The sequence below is a fragment of the Lynx canadensis genome, chromosome B2 (assembly GCF_007474595.2).
Source record: "Lynx canadensis isolate LIC74 chromosome B2, mLynCan4.pri.v2, whole genome shotgun sequence".
Lineage (NCBI taxonomy): Eukaryota > Metazoa > Chordata > Mammalia > Carnivora > Felidae > Lynx > Lynx canadensis.
In genome coordinates, this window is record NC_044307.1 from 117,265,870 (window position 1) to 117,284,960 (window position 19,091).

General features: G+C 36.7%; 1 protein-coding gene across 1 annotated transcript in view; it reads left to right on the forward strand.

The window, feature by feature from the left end:
* LAMA2 (laminin subunit alpha 2) overlaps positions 1-19,091 on the forward strand; it is a 615,841-nt gene that overhangs the window by 324,158 nt on the left and 272,592 nt on the right. The window contains 2 exon segments of the mRNA XM_030316311.1: positions 9,950-10,051; positions 11,491-11,702. Coding sequence (XP_030172171.1) covers positions 9,950-10,051; positions 11,491-11,702 — 314 coding nt within the window.

A 19,091-nucleotide genomic window follows, 5' to 3' on the forward strand; every position in this document is an offset into this window, starting at 1 on the left:
ACAAGATCTGCCAACACTGTGGTCTCTTCCAGAAATGCTATGATTTTAAAGTGCATTTAGAATCATGAAATAAATATCATTATGGTTAAGTTTTTAGAGTGAAGTGTGTATGTATTAATTTTGAAAGTTATTTTTTATTAAAATAGTACAATTTACAACATTCATTGAATATATACTATGTGCTAGGTATCAACTGAAGACTTTTATAAATATTTGCTCATTTCACCTTCATAACAAACTGCTGAAGTAGGTGTAATTCAGTGCATTTTAGTGAAAATTAATTGAGATTCTGCAAGCATAGATAACTTTCCCAAAGGCCGTACAACATTTAAAGGCAGAACCAGAATCCAAAACCAGGTCTGGAAAATCTCTGGGAATGAGCTTAATCTTTTGTGTGATTTATATATGGTTCCCATGTTAACAGACATGTCAGAAACTCATGCAAATCTTTATCTGTTCATTCTGGAAGGAGGCACTAGAATGTATTTTATTAGCCTGTTGGTCCTCCTCGGGGGTGTGACTTAGTTCCCACTGCATCTTTGGGAATCTTTTCTTCTAAAATTCATAACCAGCTTCTACTGCTATAATAAAGAATCACCTGCAGAGTTCATGAATAAGGGAAAAGAGAAAAAGGAAGAGAGGTAGATCAATTTTGAATCAAATCAAGATAGTATTCCAAGACTGGTGTTCTGGCATCTACCTTTGTGAGAAATAAGTTGTCTGATAGTTCAAGATAACCTCTATTTAAATAATGTAGCCTGGAATTGATTGAGCTCATTTAAGCATACAGCCCTTCCAGCCATAGTTAGTGTTGTTGAGGCAAGAACATTGAAAATTACCTATAGGAAAGATAAGAATTCTGTTTATTATACTTTTATTCCTGCTTTTGTAATAAGAGGGGAAAGCTATAAAATAGCTATATACGATCCAGAGTAAAGAATATCCTTATAAGGCAAAACGCTTAAGCAGTAAAAGATTAGCTAAAATTCTTATCCAGATAGAAAAGAGCATTATTGATATCTCCTTTTTACAATGTTCTCCTAACTTTTTTCAAGGATTTATGTATGCATAAATATATAAAAAATATATATTCATTTGTCAATTATATAAAAATAGTAAGCCTGTTTCTCTTTAACTTGACGGAACTTGGATTAAAATGTATGTTGTTATTTTAATCAACATCCATGTTGTATATCATGAGAATGCAGTTTTCTTTTTTCTTGGCAGAGAACTTGAAAAACGTTTAAGCCCTGGTCAATAAGAAAGTTATGTATACATAAAACCATATTTTACAGTTCATTTGATGAGATCAATGTTTAATTCTGTATTGCATGTACTTTTTTGTACTGAATATTTACACATAAATTAATCCAAACTACAACAAGGGTACCAATGGAGCATTCCATTCAAACCTAAGTAAGTAAACAGAAGACAAACAGCTGTTGCAAAGATCCTGTTTTTGAGTCAGGGCTTGATAACAAAAGGCAGTTTGGAGAATTTGGCTGCTACCATTTACTCACATCTGTGGAGACTGCATTATTTCAACCCAATACTTGATCCGTGCAAGTCACAAAGTGATAAGTGGTTCTCTCAGTCACAACACTTAGAGGAAACACTAAATCTTAATTTATGTATGGGATATTGTACTTGTAAACACTTCATCATCTTATTATGATGTTTAGCAAATCTGTTTATGGGGTGTTTATCTTTTTAAGTGTCCCCAAATGGATCTAAGTAAGTGTTTGTAGAAAATACATGAAATGGGGGGCGGGGGGGGGGGTTGGTGACTGGGAAATAACCTGTTGGGTGTATTTTAAAATTTGATGTGTTTTCTTCTGCACCTCTTGTTATATAAGAATCATTAATTGTCTGGTTTTCAGTTACAGCCAAAAACATTCTTACCTGATCGAACCTGCATAATTCCATTTGCTTTGAATCATAAGAGAGTATAGAGAAAGTACAATTGGGCTTACTTTGTTACACGAGAGACCTCATGCTGAAATAGGTTGGTGTTATTCAAGTGAATAAACCACTAATTTTATAGAAACTCATGTAAGTTCATACTTAATTTCTCAAGCAGTTGGGTGACTGGACTCCAAGGACACTGATTGGTCAGTTGTTGTTTCACTGAGAGAGGATCTCTGAGGGGCTGCAAGAAGATTCTGTCCTTGGTTCGGTCGCTTTGTAATTTTCACCCCCTACTTTGGATACTTATGAAATTCTGATGATACAAAATACAAAGGAGTGCAACATTATCAGGTTGGAAGTGGCTATGTCTAAAGGATAAAAAAATCAGAAGGAGAAGATGAAACTAGTGGGGGCAGGGAAGAGGAGAAGAGGTGGGGGAAGAGGGGAGAAGGAAGAAAAAAGGAGGAGATGGATAAAAGGAAGGAAAGAGGCAGAGCAGGTGGAGAGGAAGAAAAGAAGGGAAGAATGGAAGCAGGCATGCAAGAAAATCCTGAAGATTTTCCTCTTTGTATCTCCTGGACTACATAATGTAACCTCTTGCCTTCCAGCCCAGTGTTTCCAGAATGTATTGTTTCTGTTTGATGCTCACAACTCCTACTTCTTTTTCTCTGCGTTAAGGTGATGTAACTTTAAGACCTCCTCTGTAAATTCTGCCTGTTCTCTAATTCAACATCCCCTTAGACCTGTTCTATTCTATCAAACTTGGAAGGAAGAGAAACATGTTCTTATATCAATGTTATAAATGTACCAAAAAGCATGACAAAACATGAAGTTCTGTTTCTATGTTAATATAGAGCTCCATGAATAGATGCATCAGTAAACACTTCTGTGAGAGGGATACTTTTTCACAGTTTAAGGCATTGGAGCTTCAAAATCTAGAAAGATGAACCACTCGCCATGTTTGTGATGCTAAACTGAAATTAACATATATGTTTCATTTATCCTGCTCCATATTACACTTTTCTTCATTTGATTTTAGTACATCCCTCCTGAAATATTTGCTCTGGTAAGCAAAAGTCAATATTAGATTTTACACCCATTTAGTGGAAGAAGAGAGACGATGTTCTGACATCAGACAACCAAATATTCCAGGCTTGTTTTATGAAAGAACTTCCCCCCCGAGTGTATTGTCCCCCATAGATCATCCACCCTTCACCTTTCAATTCATTTTTCTTGAGATTGGGAGTGGGGGAGGCTAGAACACAGGTAGCCTAATACTAAATACTGTTGTAAAGCTTGGTTTTATAAATTACCTTTAGCCTTTTCCACTCATGAGGGAGAACTTTCCTGCCTCATTAAATCTTTAATGCAATGTGCTGCATGCACAGTACATTATTATGTGTGACATTAGGTTATATATTGCATAGTAACTGTAATGTTACTTGCAAACAAGCTGTTTCTTTCCCCTGAAGGTAGAATTAAAACAGGAACTCATGGGAAACAGCTACTTGTGTTGCTCTTTTCTTAATGGGGTGAATTTGAAGATCAGGAAGGGCTTAGACCTGAACCAGGAATGAATGGGCCCTGTTTCTTTTCCTTGCTTCTCGATTTGATATCTGAATCTTTCTGAAGAGAATTTTGCTTAATAGATATGAAGAAAGGTAAAAAACAAACAAACAAACAACAACAACAAAAAAAAACTAGGTCTTTGGGGACCCTGATGAAATGAACTGTTCCCATTAAATTCACTTTCTCTTTGTATTGAAAAGGAATACAACTTTCATCTCTGCTAAATATAGTCTAATCTACCCAGAAAATGTAAGAATTGCCTCAATGTGAACTGGAATTGAACTTAATTCTTCCTGTGGAAAACCATACTTCTCTGGCCAATAGAATAGTGACAGTTTTGTTTGTCAATAGCCAGAGAAAATGAAATGTGCTGGAAGTACTTTTAGTGCTCTGCAAAATTACAGTAACCAGTGTTGTCCCCAAAATGGATGAGTTTGAAAGTCTCAAAGATAAAATTAATAAATTGAGTCTACATAGCCCCAAATTGTGGAAAATTAAAGCTATGCACAGTATGTGTAACTTACCAATGTCATGGGATGTATTGTTAGAATGCATTCTTCAGTGTTAATGGATGAGATGGTCTATGCAGAGCTCTACCTGTTCTAAAGTCCGTTAGCTCTCTTATCTGTTGTGGTTGCCACTGAGTCTTCGGGAATATCACTAAAAAAAACCCTTTTCCCTCTTCAGTCTTCTGACCAGTGGGACACTAGCCAAGCAAAGAAAGAAAAGCAGATTTGAATAGTCAGAGAGCTGTAGGAGTGAGAATTTCAGCAGCAAAATGAGTTGAAGCAAATCTAAGTAGCAGAATGGGTAGATATAAACAGAGGCTAAATCTGAAATTCCCAAACTTCTTCAATTTGTGGTATTCTGAATGTCTTTGTATTTTTTTTTCACAGTGTCTCCTAGACCAACTGAATCATGCCACAGTAGTTACGGCCCAACAGCTTCATAAATATTTACATTTTAACAATTTAGCAACCATTGAAAAAGATAAGGCACATAAGTTCAGGCCATATAATAATCTCTTTTTTTTTCATAACCACAGTGACTTACTAGAGGAGATTTGTGTGCCTGTAATAACACAACTGTTCAAACCTAGAAACAGAGTGCACACGGCTACCTTTAATTCCTGTTTCACATTGATTTTTGTGCAATAAGTGGTTTTTATCATAGCATACACTGAAAACTTTGCTTACCAAAGACATGACATTGCTGAAAGTGCAAGGACCCAAAAAACACAGTTCAACATTTTGAGAATATCTCTGAAAGGAATATGACATTAATGTTAAAACTGTGAAGTACCTCAAGCTAGTTGTTTGCCTGGCGTCTAACAGATACACAGTGTTGCTTGTGTTTCCTTTAAATGTTTACAGTATCCTACGGTGCTTTTGTGAGTTTACTGCAGGGCCCTGGAGCGCCTGTGCAGAGTTTGTGAAAAGGGCGCTAAATAGATCCTAGACTTATTGAAACTGCGTAGAAACTCAAATGATATTATAGATCCCAGGGCCACTGTAGGCTCTTCATGACAGAGGCAACAACAGAAGTAACAGTTGATAAAATCCGCCCCCCCCCCCCCGCCGCCAAAAAAATGACTGAAGTCAGGGAATTGAATTCAAATGCTTGGTGAGGGCCTAGTAAGGGTGATGCAGCAATGAAAATGGAAAGCTAGGAAAAGCATTTCAAGAGAATAAGATTGAGACTAATTTGATATAAATAATACAGTGAAAACAATATGTGTGACACCTACAGTTTCTCATTTGAAACAGAAATAAAGCAACTGACCTGACCCAATCATGGGAGTTGGGAAAATAATCAAGTGTGTTTCCTGGGAAGATCCAGATAATGAGATTAACTGGGAATGTTGAGTGTTTGAGACATTATTAAATAATCAGTACAGGGGTGCCTGGGTGGCTCAGTCAGTTGAGCGCCCTACTTCGGCTCAGGTCATGATCTCGCAGTCTGTGGGTTCAAGCCCCACGTCGGACTCTGTGCTGACAGCTCAAAGCCTGGAGCCTGTTTCAGATTCTGTGTCTCCCTCTCTCTCTGACCCTCCCCCGTTCATGCTCTGTCTCTCTCTGTCTCAAAAATAAATAAACGTTAAAAAAAAGTTAAAAAAAAAAAAAAAGAACAATCAGTACAGGACTGCGATAGGCAGAATTGTATCCCTCCCCCCAAATTCTAATGATGAAGTCCTAACCCCCAGAATCTTAGGATGTGACACTATTTGGAGAAAGGATTTTTAAAGCGATAATTAAGTTAAAGTGAGGGAATTAGGGTGGGCCCAATCCAGTATGACCGGAGTCCTTATAAGAAGAAGGCCAATAAGGGGCACCTGGGTGGCGCAGTCGGTTAAGCGTCCGACTTCAGCCAGGTCACGATCTCGCGTCCGTGAGTTCAAGCCCCGCGTCAGGCTCTGAGCTGATGGCTCGGAGCCTGGAGCCTGTTTCCGATTCTGTGTCTCCCTCTCTCTCTGCTCCTCCCCCGTTCATGCTCTGTCTCTCTCTGTCCCAAAAATAAATAAACGTTGAAAAAAAAAAAAAAAAAAAGAAGAAGGCCAATAGAATAGTGTGTTCTGACAAACACAGAAGGAAGGACCAGGTGAGGAAACAGGGTGAGGGTGGCCATCTACAAGCCCAGATGAGAGGCTGCAGAGGAAACCAGTTCTTCCTACACCTTGATCTGATTTCTGTTGTTTAAGCACCAGTCTTTGGTATTTTGTTATGGCATCCTGAGCTAACTAATACATGGCTACAGCACACGGTGGAAGATACAGATGAGGAACCAGGCACAAACATAATTAAATCCATGAGAGAGGAATGGGGAGACAATAAGAAAGGGTAACCAAAGGGAATAAAAATTTTGCAGATATCCATACACAGAGTATAGAATAAGAAAGAAAAATGTTTCTACAAATGAGATAGTGGTATGACCAAGGCAGAGGAAGGAGTATTATGAAAGTTTGGTACAACGGGAGACAAAGGAGTCGAGAATTTTAAGAACTATTACATGCTACATACAGATTTAACAATAAAACTGAACAGAAGCAGAAGGTCCATTGCCAGGTAGAGTTCATAAATGAACTTTCGAGAACACTTTTTTTTTAATGTTTATTCATTTATGAGAGACAGAGACACAGAGCATGAGCAGGGGAAGGGCAGAGAGAAGGGGAGACATGGAATCTGAGGCAGCTCCAGGCTCTGAGCTGTCAGCACAGAGCCTGATGTGGGGCTCGAACCCACGAACCGTGAGATCATGACCTGAGCCGAAGTCGGCGGCTTAACCAACTGGGCTACCCAGGTGCCCCTCAAGAAACATTTTTTTTTAATTTTTTTTCTTTAATGATTATTTTTGAGGCAGAGAGGGACAGAGCATGAATGAGGGAGGGTCAGAGAGAGAGGGAGACACAGAATCCGAAGCAGGCTCCAGGCTCTGAGATGTCAGCACAGAGCCCGACGCGGGGCTCGAACTCACAAACGGTGAGATCATGACCTGAACCGAAGTCGGTCGCTCAACCGACTGAGTCACCCAGGTGCCCCTCAAGAAACATTTTTAGTGGAGTACCAAGGGTTAAGACAGGATGCAATAGATAAAATAAGAAAGGCTGGGTGGGTAAGAATAAAGAAAATGCATGTAATGTCCTGTATCTGAGAGTTCGGCAGTGAAAGTAATAACCATACATAATGGTTAGAGGAGACAGTAAAGTCAGCTGATGATTGACAGTCCAGTGCACATTGGATTTGATGGAGAGCGTGGAGACTGGGATACTTAAGGGAATATAGGACAGTGGGGATGCAAGGACTTGAAAGAGACACATAAGAGCCATTTGGGATATGGAGCGACAGGTAGAAGAAGAGGCAGAGACTTCTTCATCCAAAGCTATAGGAAAGGACAGTTTGTACTCTGAATATTGCTACAGGTTTTTCCCAAAAAATGAGATCCCTCAGAAAAGAAGATGCTGTCTTATAATTGACTCATCACAGAGACTTTCATATGATGGTATGTACTTGTCAGGAAAGACACATTAGCTGGCAACATCAGGAAATGCTTGGGTTTATTGCTTATGAAGAGATAATGGAGGTCAAGGAAAAATAGAGGGAAAGGAATTTAACAGAGATTAAGTGATTATTCCTAAGAATATGACCTCTAAACTGTGGGATGGTACCTTAAATAATCCTTTTTCAAAATTACTCAAAGTACTTGACTAAGTACCAATATAGAAATGGCCATAAATATACACCTTTACAGTGAGTGAAAAAGATAGTGATTCTAACATTCTAGAAATGGGTACTTGATTTGGAGGAAAAAACAAATCTGGTAACTCAACATACACCTTTTTAAAATGGTCTGTTTTTCACATAACTTAGGTAGAAGTAAAATGGATTCACTCATGAAAATTGTTAGTGGATTCAAAAATTAGTTCTAATAATACTGACGTATAGGTATTGAAGATCCACGAAAAGAGTTGGGGACAGTTGCTTTATGAAATGTGAGTGAAGGGCAAATTTTCATTTTTATTACTATAATAGTAATGATAAGCCCTCAGAAGAATAGGTTGATTTAATTTCACTCCTTCATTCATGTTTTATATATGATCACTGACCTGCAGAAGAGCCCTTTCTTTTTCTATATTTGTTTCTTGTTTGTTTTCTCCATTTCCACCCTCATTTGTCTCTCAAAGTGTTTTACATGCTAGATGATTTCATAATTATTATGAGTAGGTGTGGAAATGGCATAAACAAATGAAATATTATAACAAATAAAACGTTTTTCTATTTTGTCTCAAGTCTGAAAAGCTTGGATATTCAAATTGCACTCACTTTGACTCTTTTTATTAGCAAAATAGGCATTAGCTTTATCTCTGAGGTCCACACATTTGTATAATTTTTAAATTAAGAAACTATGAATTAAAATGGAGTGTTTTTCTTTCTTTTTTTTTTTAGAGAAACATATTCCAAAGAAAATAAAAACACAGTCCAAATTTTACATGATCAAAATATAACTGGAAGCTCAAAAGTTTTGCAACATTATAGATCTATATCCTTGTGTTTTCCCCAAACTCCATCCCTACGTCCTGCTAAATATTTTTATTAATGTAGAAAAGTAGTTCAGTCTTCTTTGAAATATATAAAGCCTTCTTTCCTGCTGCCTTTCTGGACTCTTCTATTGCAAGGTGATATTTTGGATGCTTATCTTAATAGAACCAAAAACCTTTTACATTGATCTACCCTTTGTTACTCACAATGATGCCAAGCGCTATAGTCCAGGCAGATATTTATTATTTTATATATGAGAAGACATTAGAGTAGGGCTATTTCTCAGGGGAACAGGGGAATAAAAGTTTTCTGAATTCTAGTTCCTTGTAGAGCTCCATGTAATGAGCTCATAGAAGACATTGCGGAGCTGCAAGTTGAAAACCCTATTTCATCAGCCATGGAGAGCTATGTGCCATTCCCCATGGAACGACTCTGCAAGGAATCCGGGCTCCTCCTCCTCCATCCAGTGCATCGCCCAGAATTGCTTTGTGGTCAGGGTCTGCAGTAAGAGGCCACGGAGAGCTGATGGCTGTGAAGCTGGGTCTCTGTTTGTCAGCACGGAGGAAACAGCAGAATACAAATCATCAGCTTTGTTTTATGAATGTCTTTATTTACAATGCCGGAGTGGAATTTTTAAAAATGGACTGCCGTATTTGCATTGAATCTGTCACTCAAGCCCCAATGTTGATTCCTGTCCTATAAATGATCTTGCTTTCCTATTTTTTTTCTTTCTACAAGGTTACTGTCAATGTCAGAAGATGTAAACCTCAAACATCCATTAACACAGGGCTTGACGTGCATATTGGAAGGAAGGAGGTTTATTTAATGAAAAGGAATAATAGCATTCATTCCAACTAAGCATATTTGATTGCACGGGGAAAAGTGTATCTTCTTTGGGAGTTTTGGTTGAATTGTATCATAATATAAAATTTGCTGCTATTCCTTTATTTTTCTTTGACCGACATTTCCCAGCTTAGCTTATAGTTTATGTAACGTCGCTGTCAAATGGAGTGATGTCTTTGTTCAAAGCGTTCAGACCAACAGAAAGTGAGTGACCCTCGGGGATGGGTAGAAATCTCCCAATTTTGGCAAAGATCCTTTTCTGCTTGGGAATTGTAAAGCTCAAGCTATAGACGAGGAAAATGACAGGAGGGGCTGTGTTTGGTTTCACAGAACTTAACCTATTTCAGCAAGCCTGCAATCCTGGGGAAAATAATACATGAATTTATATTTATGTCAGGCTTGCTGTTGATGGGTAAGGTTCGTATAAAGGTTACTGCTAAAGAAATGTCTATCATTCTCACTCTGCACCCTTGTGATTTCTGTTTCTTCCAAATCCTACCCTCTAGAACAATAAAATGATTTTAAAATAATAAGTAAAATATGATTTAACAGCCCATCTCCTGTCTTGTAATGATTACGCATCTCTTCTCTTGTAGCTTACAGCAGCTGGAGGACAGTTGACATTTACCATCTCATATGACTTTGAAGAAGAGGAAGAAGATACAGAACACGTTCTCCAGATTATGGTTATCTTAGAGGTAAAGTACGGAGTGGATCACTTATGTTCAACTGTTTTACATTCTTAGATTATTCCTTACCTGATTAGCTTGAGATTAATTTAATATACAACTATAGAAAATACCGTATCTTGGGAAACGTTCTTATGCCAGCCTTATGTTTCACACTAAGATATATCTAAAAGACTGAACATATTCGTTAGGTTGCAATGATAGAGAAGACCTTTAGACCAGACCTGGAATTTAAATTAAAAGTATAACGACCATGTACCCAAGAATATAAGAGTGATCAAGTGTTTATGCAAATGATGATTTACACTGTTTAATTTTTTCCATCTCCCCTTTCTTCCAAGTAGATTTTATTGTCTACTTCTTTGTTGATATTAGGCCGACACAAATGAAAAAGGAAGCTTGTTTATTTAGGTGTAGTTAAATCTTGACTTCCAAACTCCTCATTTAAGTAGGAAAGATATAGGAGAAATTACTTTCAGGATTTGGAGGGCCATAGGCAATTCTACAATGTGGGAAGCCTAAAGATATCTTAGAGGCCCTCCCCCACCCTTTCTCATACTGTCCCTTTCACATAATGCATATGCTTCCTCCAACTCTCACATAGCCTCAGAGCACACACTTGCATGTACATTTGTGGTTCCAGTGGGTTGATGTTGATTTAGCACCAGGCTTTGTTGTTCTTCTTCTTGAACCTTTCATGCATCTGAATCAATGACAAAATTCTTCCCCTAAAATAAATATTTCCAGTATTAGAGGAAGTGATCTGGATGATATATATTATTAAATATATATGCATGTGTGTGTATCTATAAAACTAGAAGTATGTCTTGGAATTCCTTTGAGATAAAAGGGGTTCTTTAAATGTAAAATGTGAAGTTCTGTATTATTAATATAAATGAACTCAGTAAAGAAGGATAACCTTAAGGTCAGTCAATACATTCCCTATTATGATGCCATTATCTTACTGTGAATGCTAGACTGCAGGACTTTTCTTGTTTGTTTCTGTTTGTTTTCCCATATAGAAAAGTCCTTTAAAACCATAGCTTAATACAATACACTGTTGTAACTTTTCTTCCCTATTTTTCTATACAACCTACATTCACCATAAACTAATATATTTGAATTATGCCAATTATTATGCACTTGCATTAAATAGGTATTTGTAATCACATGGCATGCATGAGTTGCCAAGTATCTATTATTTAGTTAATAGTGGAAACAAGGTTATGTATAACAAAGCTTATGCTTAGCAATGCATCTGGTTAAGGCTAATATTTAAATTGCCTTCTCTTCCTCTCGTATATACCAGAAATATACTAAACGGCAAGGAAAGCCAACCTGGAATTAAAAATCTGAGGATAATTCACAAAGTGGCAAATCCAAATATGGATACTTTTTACCCTTTTATACCTTCTTTTCACACTTTTATCCTTTTTCCCCCCCTTTAGGGAAGTGACTTGAGGATCAGCACAGTCCAAGACGAGGTGTATCTGCAACCATATGAAGAACATATCCATTCATTGTCACTTAAAGAAGAATTGTTTACCATACATGGCACAAATTTCCCTGTCAGTAGAAGAGAGTTTATGACAGTGCTCGCGAATGTAAAGAGAGTCCTCATACAAATCACCTACAGCCTTGGGATGGATGCCACCTTCAGGTAAACTCAAGAACTGCATCTCCCAGTGTTCACACACTTCTTTGGAGCAAGCACGCGTTAGGTAGAACAGTGACTTTAAAGATATGCAGGTTTTCTGCAAATAGTAGTTAAGAATCAAGCGCTAGTTTTCTGAAAAGCGTTTCTATTAAAACTTTAAAATTTAAACACCCAAAAGAAATGTGTCTTAGCCCTTTTCTAGTATCGATGATTCCTTCACAATTCAGCTAGAACATGTGATAAAAAAGGATCCATATTCTGAAAAACTCTATACTGGAGAATAAAGTCTCATTTATGACGACTCAGACACTGGGAAACTAAAGAGGTATAATTCCAGGGTATCCATATTCGGAAAGTGGTTTGTAAACTGTTTTCTTCCATTAATTAATTAACCAGTTTCTAACTTAATAGCATGTGGTTTGTAATAAGAAACCTAAGCACCTTCATTGAAATAATCACAAGTCTCTTCATAGAAGACTATAAGGCTGTGGGTTGTAGAGGAAAGAGCATAAGCTTGGAACCAAACTAACTAGGAATTCAGTGCGTTCAACTGCTTATTTTATGTGTGACTTTGGCAAGTGATTGGTCCTTGTGGAAACTTGCTTTCTTCAAGTGTGAAGTGGAGATTATAGTGTCTACCTTTCAGGGGTCATTGTGAAAAATTATATGTGGTAATTATGCAAAGTGCCTGTTACATAGAATTAGTTGTTTTCCTTTATTTTTCTTTAAAGAGGGAGTTTTTCTTTTTAGTGTTTTATTTATTTTTGAGAGGGAGAAGGGGCAGAGAGAGAGGGAAACACAGAAACCTAAGTAGGCTCCATGCTCTGAGCTGTCAGCACAGAGCCTGACAAGGGGCTAGAACTCACGAGCCATGAGATCATGACCTGAGATGAAGTTGGACGCTTAACTGACTGAGCCACCCAGGTGCCCCAAAAGACAGAACTTTTGACTGGAATCAAACCTGCTCATATCTGACTGATTATAAGCTTTCCATTTTAAAAACAGTGATGTGTTTGTCCAAGAAAATTCAAACTTCAGCTATGTCTGAATGAGCTTTCTCCCCATCCCCCCTTTCCCTTTTATGCCCTAATAATAAGCACAAGGTAGCATGGTAACTTTCCCCTAATTGAGATTAAGTTAGATGAAGAAATAGGACCCAAAACTTGACTCTGTGCCATACTCAGAATCAAAGCATTGTCTCCAGTACTGGTTTATCTACAAGAGGTGGGTTTTTTTGTTTGTTTGTTTTTGTTGTTGTTGCAGTTTTGTTTTTAATGCTGATGCTCCTCCACCCCCATCATTTGCTTGTGCAGCCTAGTTTGTCTTTCACTTGTACCATTTCAACTAAGTGTAATCATCATTACCATCTCCCAAAGGGGGACGCTACAGATTCATAAACAGAACCATTGTCAAACAGCGTACCTCTTTTGCATAGGCAATTCTGTTAGGAGCTGGGTTAAAATGCCATGAAGATGTGAAGCAGCACTTAGGAATTAATTATCTTTTCTCCCGTTTAGTAAATAGAGATTGTCATGATGTTTAAACAGTACAGAGAGATGAGTCCTCTGGCTTTCGATATGAATGACAACCAAATTGACAAAAAGTGGCTAGGGGGTTTATTTATTTTTGTCAGCATTGCTTCTCAGACTAGTTAATCCAAAGGCATTTCCCCCTGATTTATGTCAGATAAGTTCAGTGTCCACCCGTCAAAATCATCAGTTTCTTTTGAAGCCTTCTGAACTTTTCCCGTGTACGAGTGACGTGTTCACAGAGCAAGGTTATGTGAACCGACACGGGAGCTAATCCAAGTAGGTGGCTGCCTTCTGCAGCCTACATTCCCTAAAGCACTATGGTTCAAGAAGGAAAAGGCAATGGCAGATCTGAAACTCCTACCCCCTTCAGGTAAGCAGAAAGTCAGCTTAAATCCTGACTCACTGAACTTGTTTTATCGTATTTATTTCTGATCTACCAGTGGATTGAGTCACATTTGTAAAACATCACTTGAATCGATTTCAGCTTGTCTTACACAGTACGCTTCTGACTTGGTATCTGGTTTGTGTGTAAGCACAAGTAAATGGAGGCCGTCTCAACAAAAATTCGTGTTTAGGTGTATTTAAGGAAGATTTACTTACGTGGTGGTTCTCAGCATGTGCACTTCATGGACTTGGCTTCCTCCAGCTCTGTGGTGAGATGGAGAGGAATAGTTGAAGGAGAGCTAGCCTGCAGGTCAGGATTTTGACTTCTGTTTTCAATTCAGCTATTTAATAGTTGTAAACATAAGTGTAGCTTTGACCTCTCTGAATTTCAATCACCCTGTCTGTGAAATACAGAGAAGGACAATTGCCTTGCCAGCTTCAAAAGGTCACCGTGAGAATAGAATTAGAGGGCTGCAAAAGCATTTTGCTAATGGCAAATAGGCAGAGAAATCGGAAGCATTTCTATCCAACCTCGGTCACTGCAAGCAATAACATTTTCTACCAAGTACTATTAAGACTTTGGAGACCATCTAGGATAAAGCACATAGTGATAATTCCAAAATTGTGACAGTGTTTGCTGTCATTCTTTTCCAGAATGATGAGATGTTAATGCAATAAAATTAATTGATTTCTTTCTCATTTGCCCACATTGGTAAGATGAATATAAAAATAGAAAAATTTCAGCCTTCTTTTAGAAATGTAAGAGAAATCAACTTAACCAAATCATACATCTTTCTCCTTTAAATTCCCCAAACCCTAGTTTTAGTAGCACTCTTGATATTTAATTCAAGCAAGGAGTCTGTTCAGCTTTTCTTAAACGTTTATTCAGCATAAAACTCTGCAAAAAATTGTTTTCTTTTACCTTGTAGCAGACGTTAGTATCTTTCATCAATCTCTGATCTCATCCTTTTTTATTTTATTTTATTTTATTTATTTTATTTATTTTTTTATTTTTAATTATTTTTAAAATCCTTATTGAAGTTAGTTGACATATATTATTATTAGTTTCACTGTAAAACATAGTAATTTGACAATTATATACATAACAAAATGCTGACCTCAATATGTGTATCATCTCTCATCATACAGCTGTCACAATATTAATGAGCATATTTCTGATGCTGTACTTTCATCCCCATGACTAATTTATTTTGTAACTGGAAGTTTGTACCTCTTAATTCCCTTCACTTGTTTTGCCTATCCCCTGGTCACCTCCACTCTGGGAATCACCTATTTGTCCTCTATATTTATGAGCCAGTTTCTATCTTTGCTGTTGTTTATTTGTTTGTCCATTTGCTTTGTGTTACAGATTCCACGTATAAGTGAAGTTATTTGGTATTTATCGTTCTCTGTCTGACTTATTTCACTTAGCATAATACTCTCTAGGTTCTTCCATGTTATCACAAATGGCGAGATCTCATTCTTTTTTATGGCTGAGTAGTATTCCATTGTCTATATATACCATATCTTTTTTATTCATTCATCTATTGTTAGACACTAGGCTGTTTGCCTGTGTTGGCTGTTGTAAATAATCGTGCAATAAACATAGGGGTGCGTATATCTTTTTGAATTAGTGTTTTTATTTTCTTTGGGAAAATACCTAGATCCAAACTTCCCCTTTTGTAATATTACATTTCCCTAACCTTTGACAATAGATGTGGTCATATGACTTGGTTTAGCCAGCAAAATGTGAATAGAAGTGATTATAATTCCCCTACATGCATGCACATGCTCTCACACACACACACACACATGCACACACACACACCCACATGCACACACACAAAAAGCACCGAAATGCCAGCATGAGACTTTCTGGAGCTTATCTACCTACAAGAAGATACAAATAGCCTGAAACATTGCCCTGAACAGTCACCCAGACCTGTGAAGGATTTTTACATGAGTAAACATTTTGTTGTCTGTTAAGCCACTAAGAATTTGAGCCCTCATCATGACTTTATCCTGATACACCCCATGTGTCTTTATTGCTTAAAAAGGAACACAGAATCATTTCAAGGCAAGACATGTTCATATGACTTTTTCGAGTAAATATGTGTTGGGGGGGATGTATCAAAAATATTACATAGAATTTATGTAATAATCTAGTATAACCCTTATAAATAAAGGAGTATCCTGATGATTATAGTAACATTGTTGATAGATGCATACCATGCATCTATCTTTGGAAATTAATGGTACAGATAACCATGTTTTGAAGAAATTATACTGAAAAGGCCTGTAAAACTTAAAAGACTTATGCAACTCACTAGGCATTGGGCTCTTCATAAGAGGTTTAAACCCACATATGTTTCCTCCACATTATCTTTGACTACCTGCCAAATAAATTCTGTAAATATTGGATTCATTCAGTCTGCCAGCATTTATTGCCTTTCATGTATACCTTTCTAAGTCTCAGTTTCCTCTTCTGCAAAATGGCAGAAACACTATCTAAATTTTAAGATTGAATGCTATGTGAGAAAATGATGTACCAAAAACATTAGCCATGCTATCTAGCAATATGTTGGGAAGCAGTGTAGGGTAACAAGATGATCGTTGATTTTGGAGTCATGCTTGGGTTTGAATCTGTGCTGCACTGTTTGCGAACTGTATTATATTGGACACAGCACTTCTCTGAGTCATAGGTTCTTCATTTGTAAATGTAGACAATAACATGATTACCCACTGTGTTCACTCAGAGTTAAATGAGATGTCTGTCAAGCCCCCATTACAGTACACAGAAGATAGCAGACACTTAGTAAGTAGTAATTATTATGATGTGGTAGTTCTAGGCTAAGCAAAAAGAATGCGATAATGGATAAATGATCATTGAATTAAAAAAAGGCATAGTCGAGGATGGAAGGCAGACACATACATTTACGGTAGTGTAATAAATAATGCATTATAAATGTGCATAGTACATACTGGTAGGTCTAAGAAGGAAGAGATAAATGATCCTATTAGCATTTAATATAATGTTTATGAATGGCTGAAATAGTATCCGATTCTTTCAGTTATTTCCCTTACTTGATGGGGGATTAAAAAGCGATTGATGAAAACATCTAGTTCTTTTTCAGATGAACCACTCAGACATTGCCTGGGCCACTAAATGATTCTTTGCCTTTTTAGGAGTGGAATAAAAGGTATCAGTCCCCCCTAACATGGTGGGACTTCCACAAGGTAGAGACTGCAGGAAGTTCTGAGTTTTGACAGAATGAAATAGAACAAAGCAACTGAATAGCAATAAACTCTTCATCTATGGTGGCTGATCCAAAGTAACATTGGTTTAAGTAGAATTAAGTGGATGCTTTCAATAGAAAAAAAAAGATGGATAAAAAAAATAATTATATAAAAGTTTTATGGTCAAAGTTCTTATTGTTTCTAAGGATAATTTATGTGTTATTGTTATTATTATTTTAGTAAAGCTTAACCTATCTAACTCTGGTAGAAATATAATGAAACAAAAGTATTGAGGACAATCTTTAAGTCCATACCAGGACAATGTTTCTCATATGATTCTAATATTTTCAATACTACCTTACACAATTATGTCTTTTCTCTTCATCATCTTATCTGTATTTCCAAGTCACAAAAATAAGAGGAAATAGCCAGCTAAAACATGTGATTTAGTTGACAAATCTTTGATAGTTCGTGCACTTCTAAAATTTAGTACTTTATTACCACTACCTTTATATATTTAAAAGAATGCAGCCTCGTATCAAGAAAAGAAAATGTCCATATTGAAGGGAAAAAAAAAAAACTGCAGCCTTCTTTATGAGTAATACTTAAAACCGTTAAACACATTAAAATCCCATTTACCAACAGCAGAACCTGATGAACATTGGGTCTGCTCAGTGAATGCTAATGTGGAATATTGCTGGGAAAGATTTTTGAATGTTGAAATTTCTTACAGCTCAAAATGGTTACACAGATTAAGGAAAGGAACATCTGTTGTTGTAAAGACAAATGAAATTTGGCAATTCATAGAAAATATTTTTGTTTTTGTTTTGTTATATTTTAAATTGTTCCTTAAAGTAGTCAATTACTCATTTTTCTATTTTGAAACATTCCAATACTCAATTTTATATTAAAAATCCGGGGACTGTCTACACAATTGACCAGTCTACTGTTTAGTAAATTGTGACAGTCTTTTATAGGATAACCAACTAGTATAGCAATCATGAAATCATCTAATTCTGAAAGCAAAGTGATCAGAAAGATAAGTTAATCTTGGGACAGTTCATTAAGTGCAGACAGTAAGATGTCACAATTAATTCAGATGAGTTCTGACCTCAAGTTCTAACTCTAATAGCTTTCTATTTATATATTTATTTATGTATTTATTTATTTATTAGTCTGATCAAACAAGTAATTTGTCTCCTGCTTATCTGACTTTATTCATCTGAATGTGGATTCTAGGCTTTATTTTAGCAATTATCTGGGAGTATGTTAGTCATTGTCTAAAATATAACTATGTTCCATTCACCTGTTCATTTACCTATCCACTCATCTATTAATACATGTATGTTTGTTTATATGTAGTTTTGTATCCATTCATTCATCTATCCATCTATCCATATACCTACTATCCATCTATCCATCCATTCATCCATCCAACGAAAGTGTATTGAGCTTGTATTGAGATGATCTGGCTAGGTATATAGATGATACAACAAAGTCTTTGTGAGAAGTTGCTCATAAGCTCATGTTGACACAAGCAAGTACTGTCTTTCAAACTCTATGTTGTGATATATTCATACAATAGAATATTACTCAGTCATAACAAGGATATACTGATACATGCTACAACATGGATGTTGTAAAACATTATACTAACAGAAGCCAGACACAAAGGTCTGATTATATGATTCCATTTATGTGAAATATCCAGAATTATCCATGATAAATCCATAGAGACAGAAAGCAGATTCATGGTTTACCAGGGGCTAAATAAGGCCAGAATAGGCAGTGACTGCTTAATAGGTACAGGGTTTTCACATGGGCTGACGATAATGCTTGGAACCAAATAAAGGTTGTAGTTGCACAACCTTGTTAATGTACTAAATGAACACGTTAAAATGGTTACTTTTATGTTATGTGAATTTCACCCCAATTTAAAAAATGAAAAAATCTCCACTTATACATCTTATACAGGTTGATTTGGTGGGGGAAAAAATGACAACTTAGAGATTTCTCTGAAAATCTCTATGTAACCTAAACACTATGAAAGAGTGATTTTTAACACTTACCAGTTTAGGACCTTTTACTAGGTTGTCCAGACTGTTCTCCCAGAGAAGAAATCATTCAAGAAATGGTTGTGGATGAACTACTCTGTAGCTAAAGATAAATGGCTTGTCTTTAGAAGATGCCCGTTAGCACACAGCCCCTAAGATGATCCCACCCAATTGCTTTGGTTTTT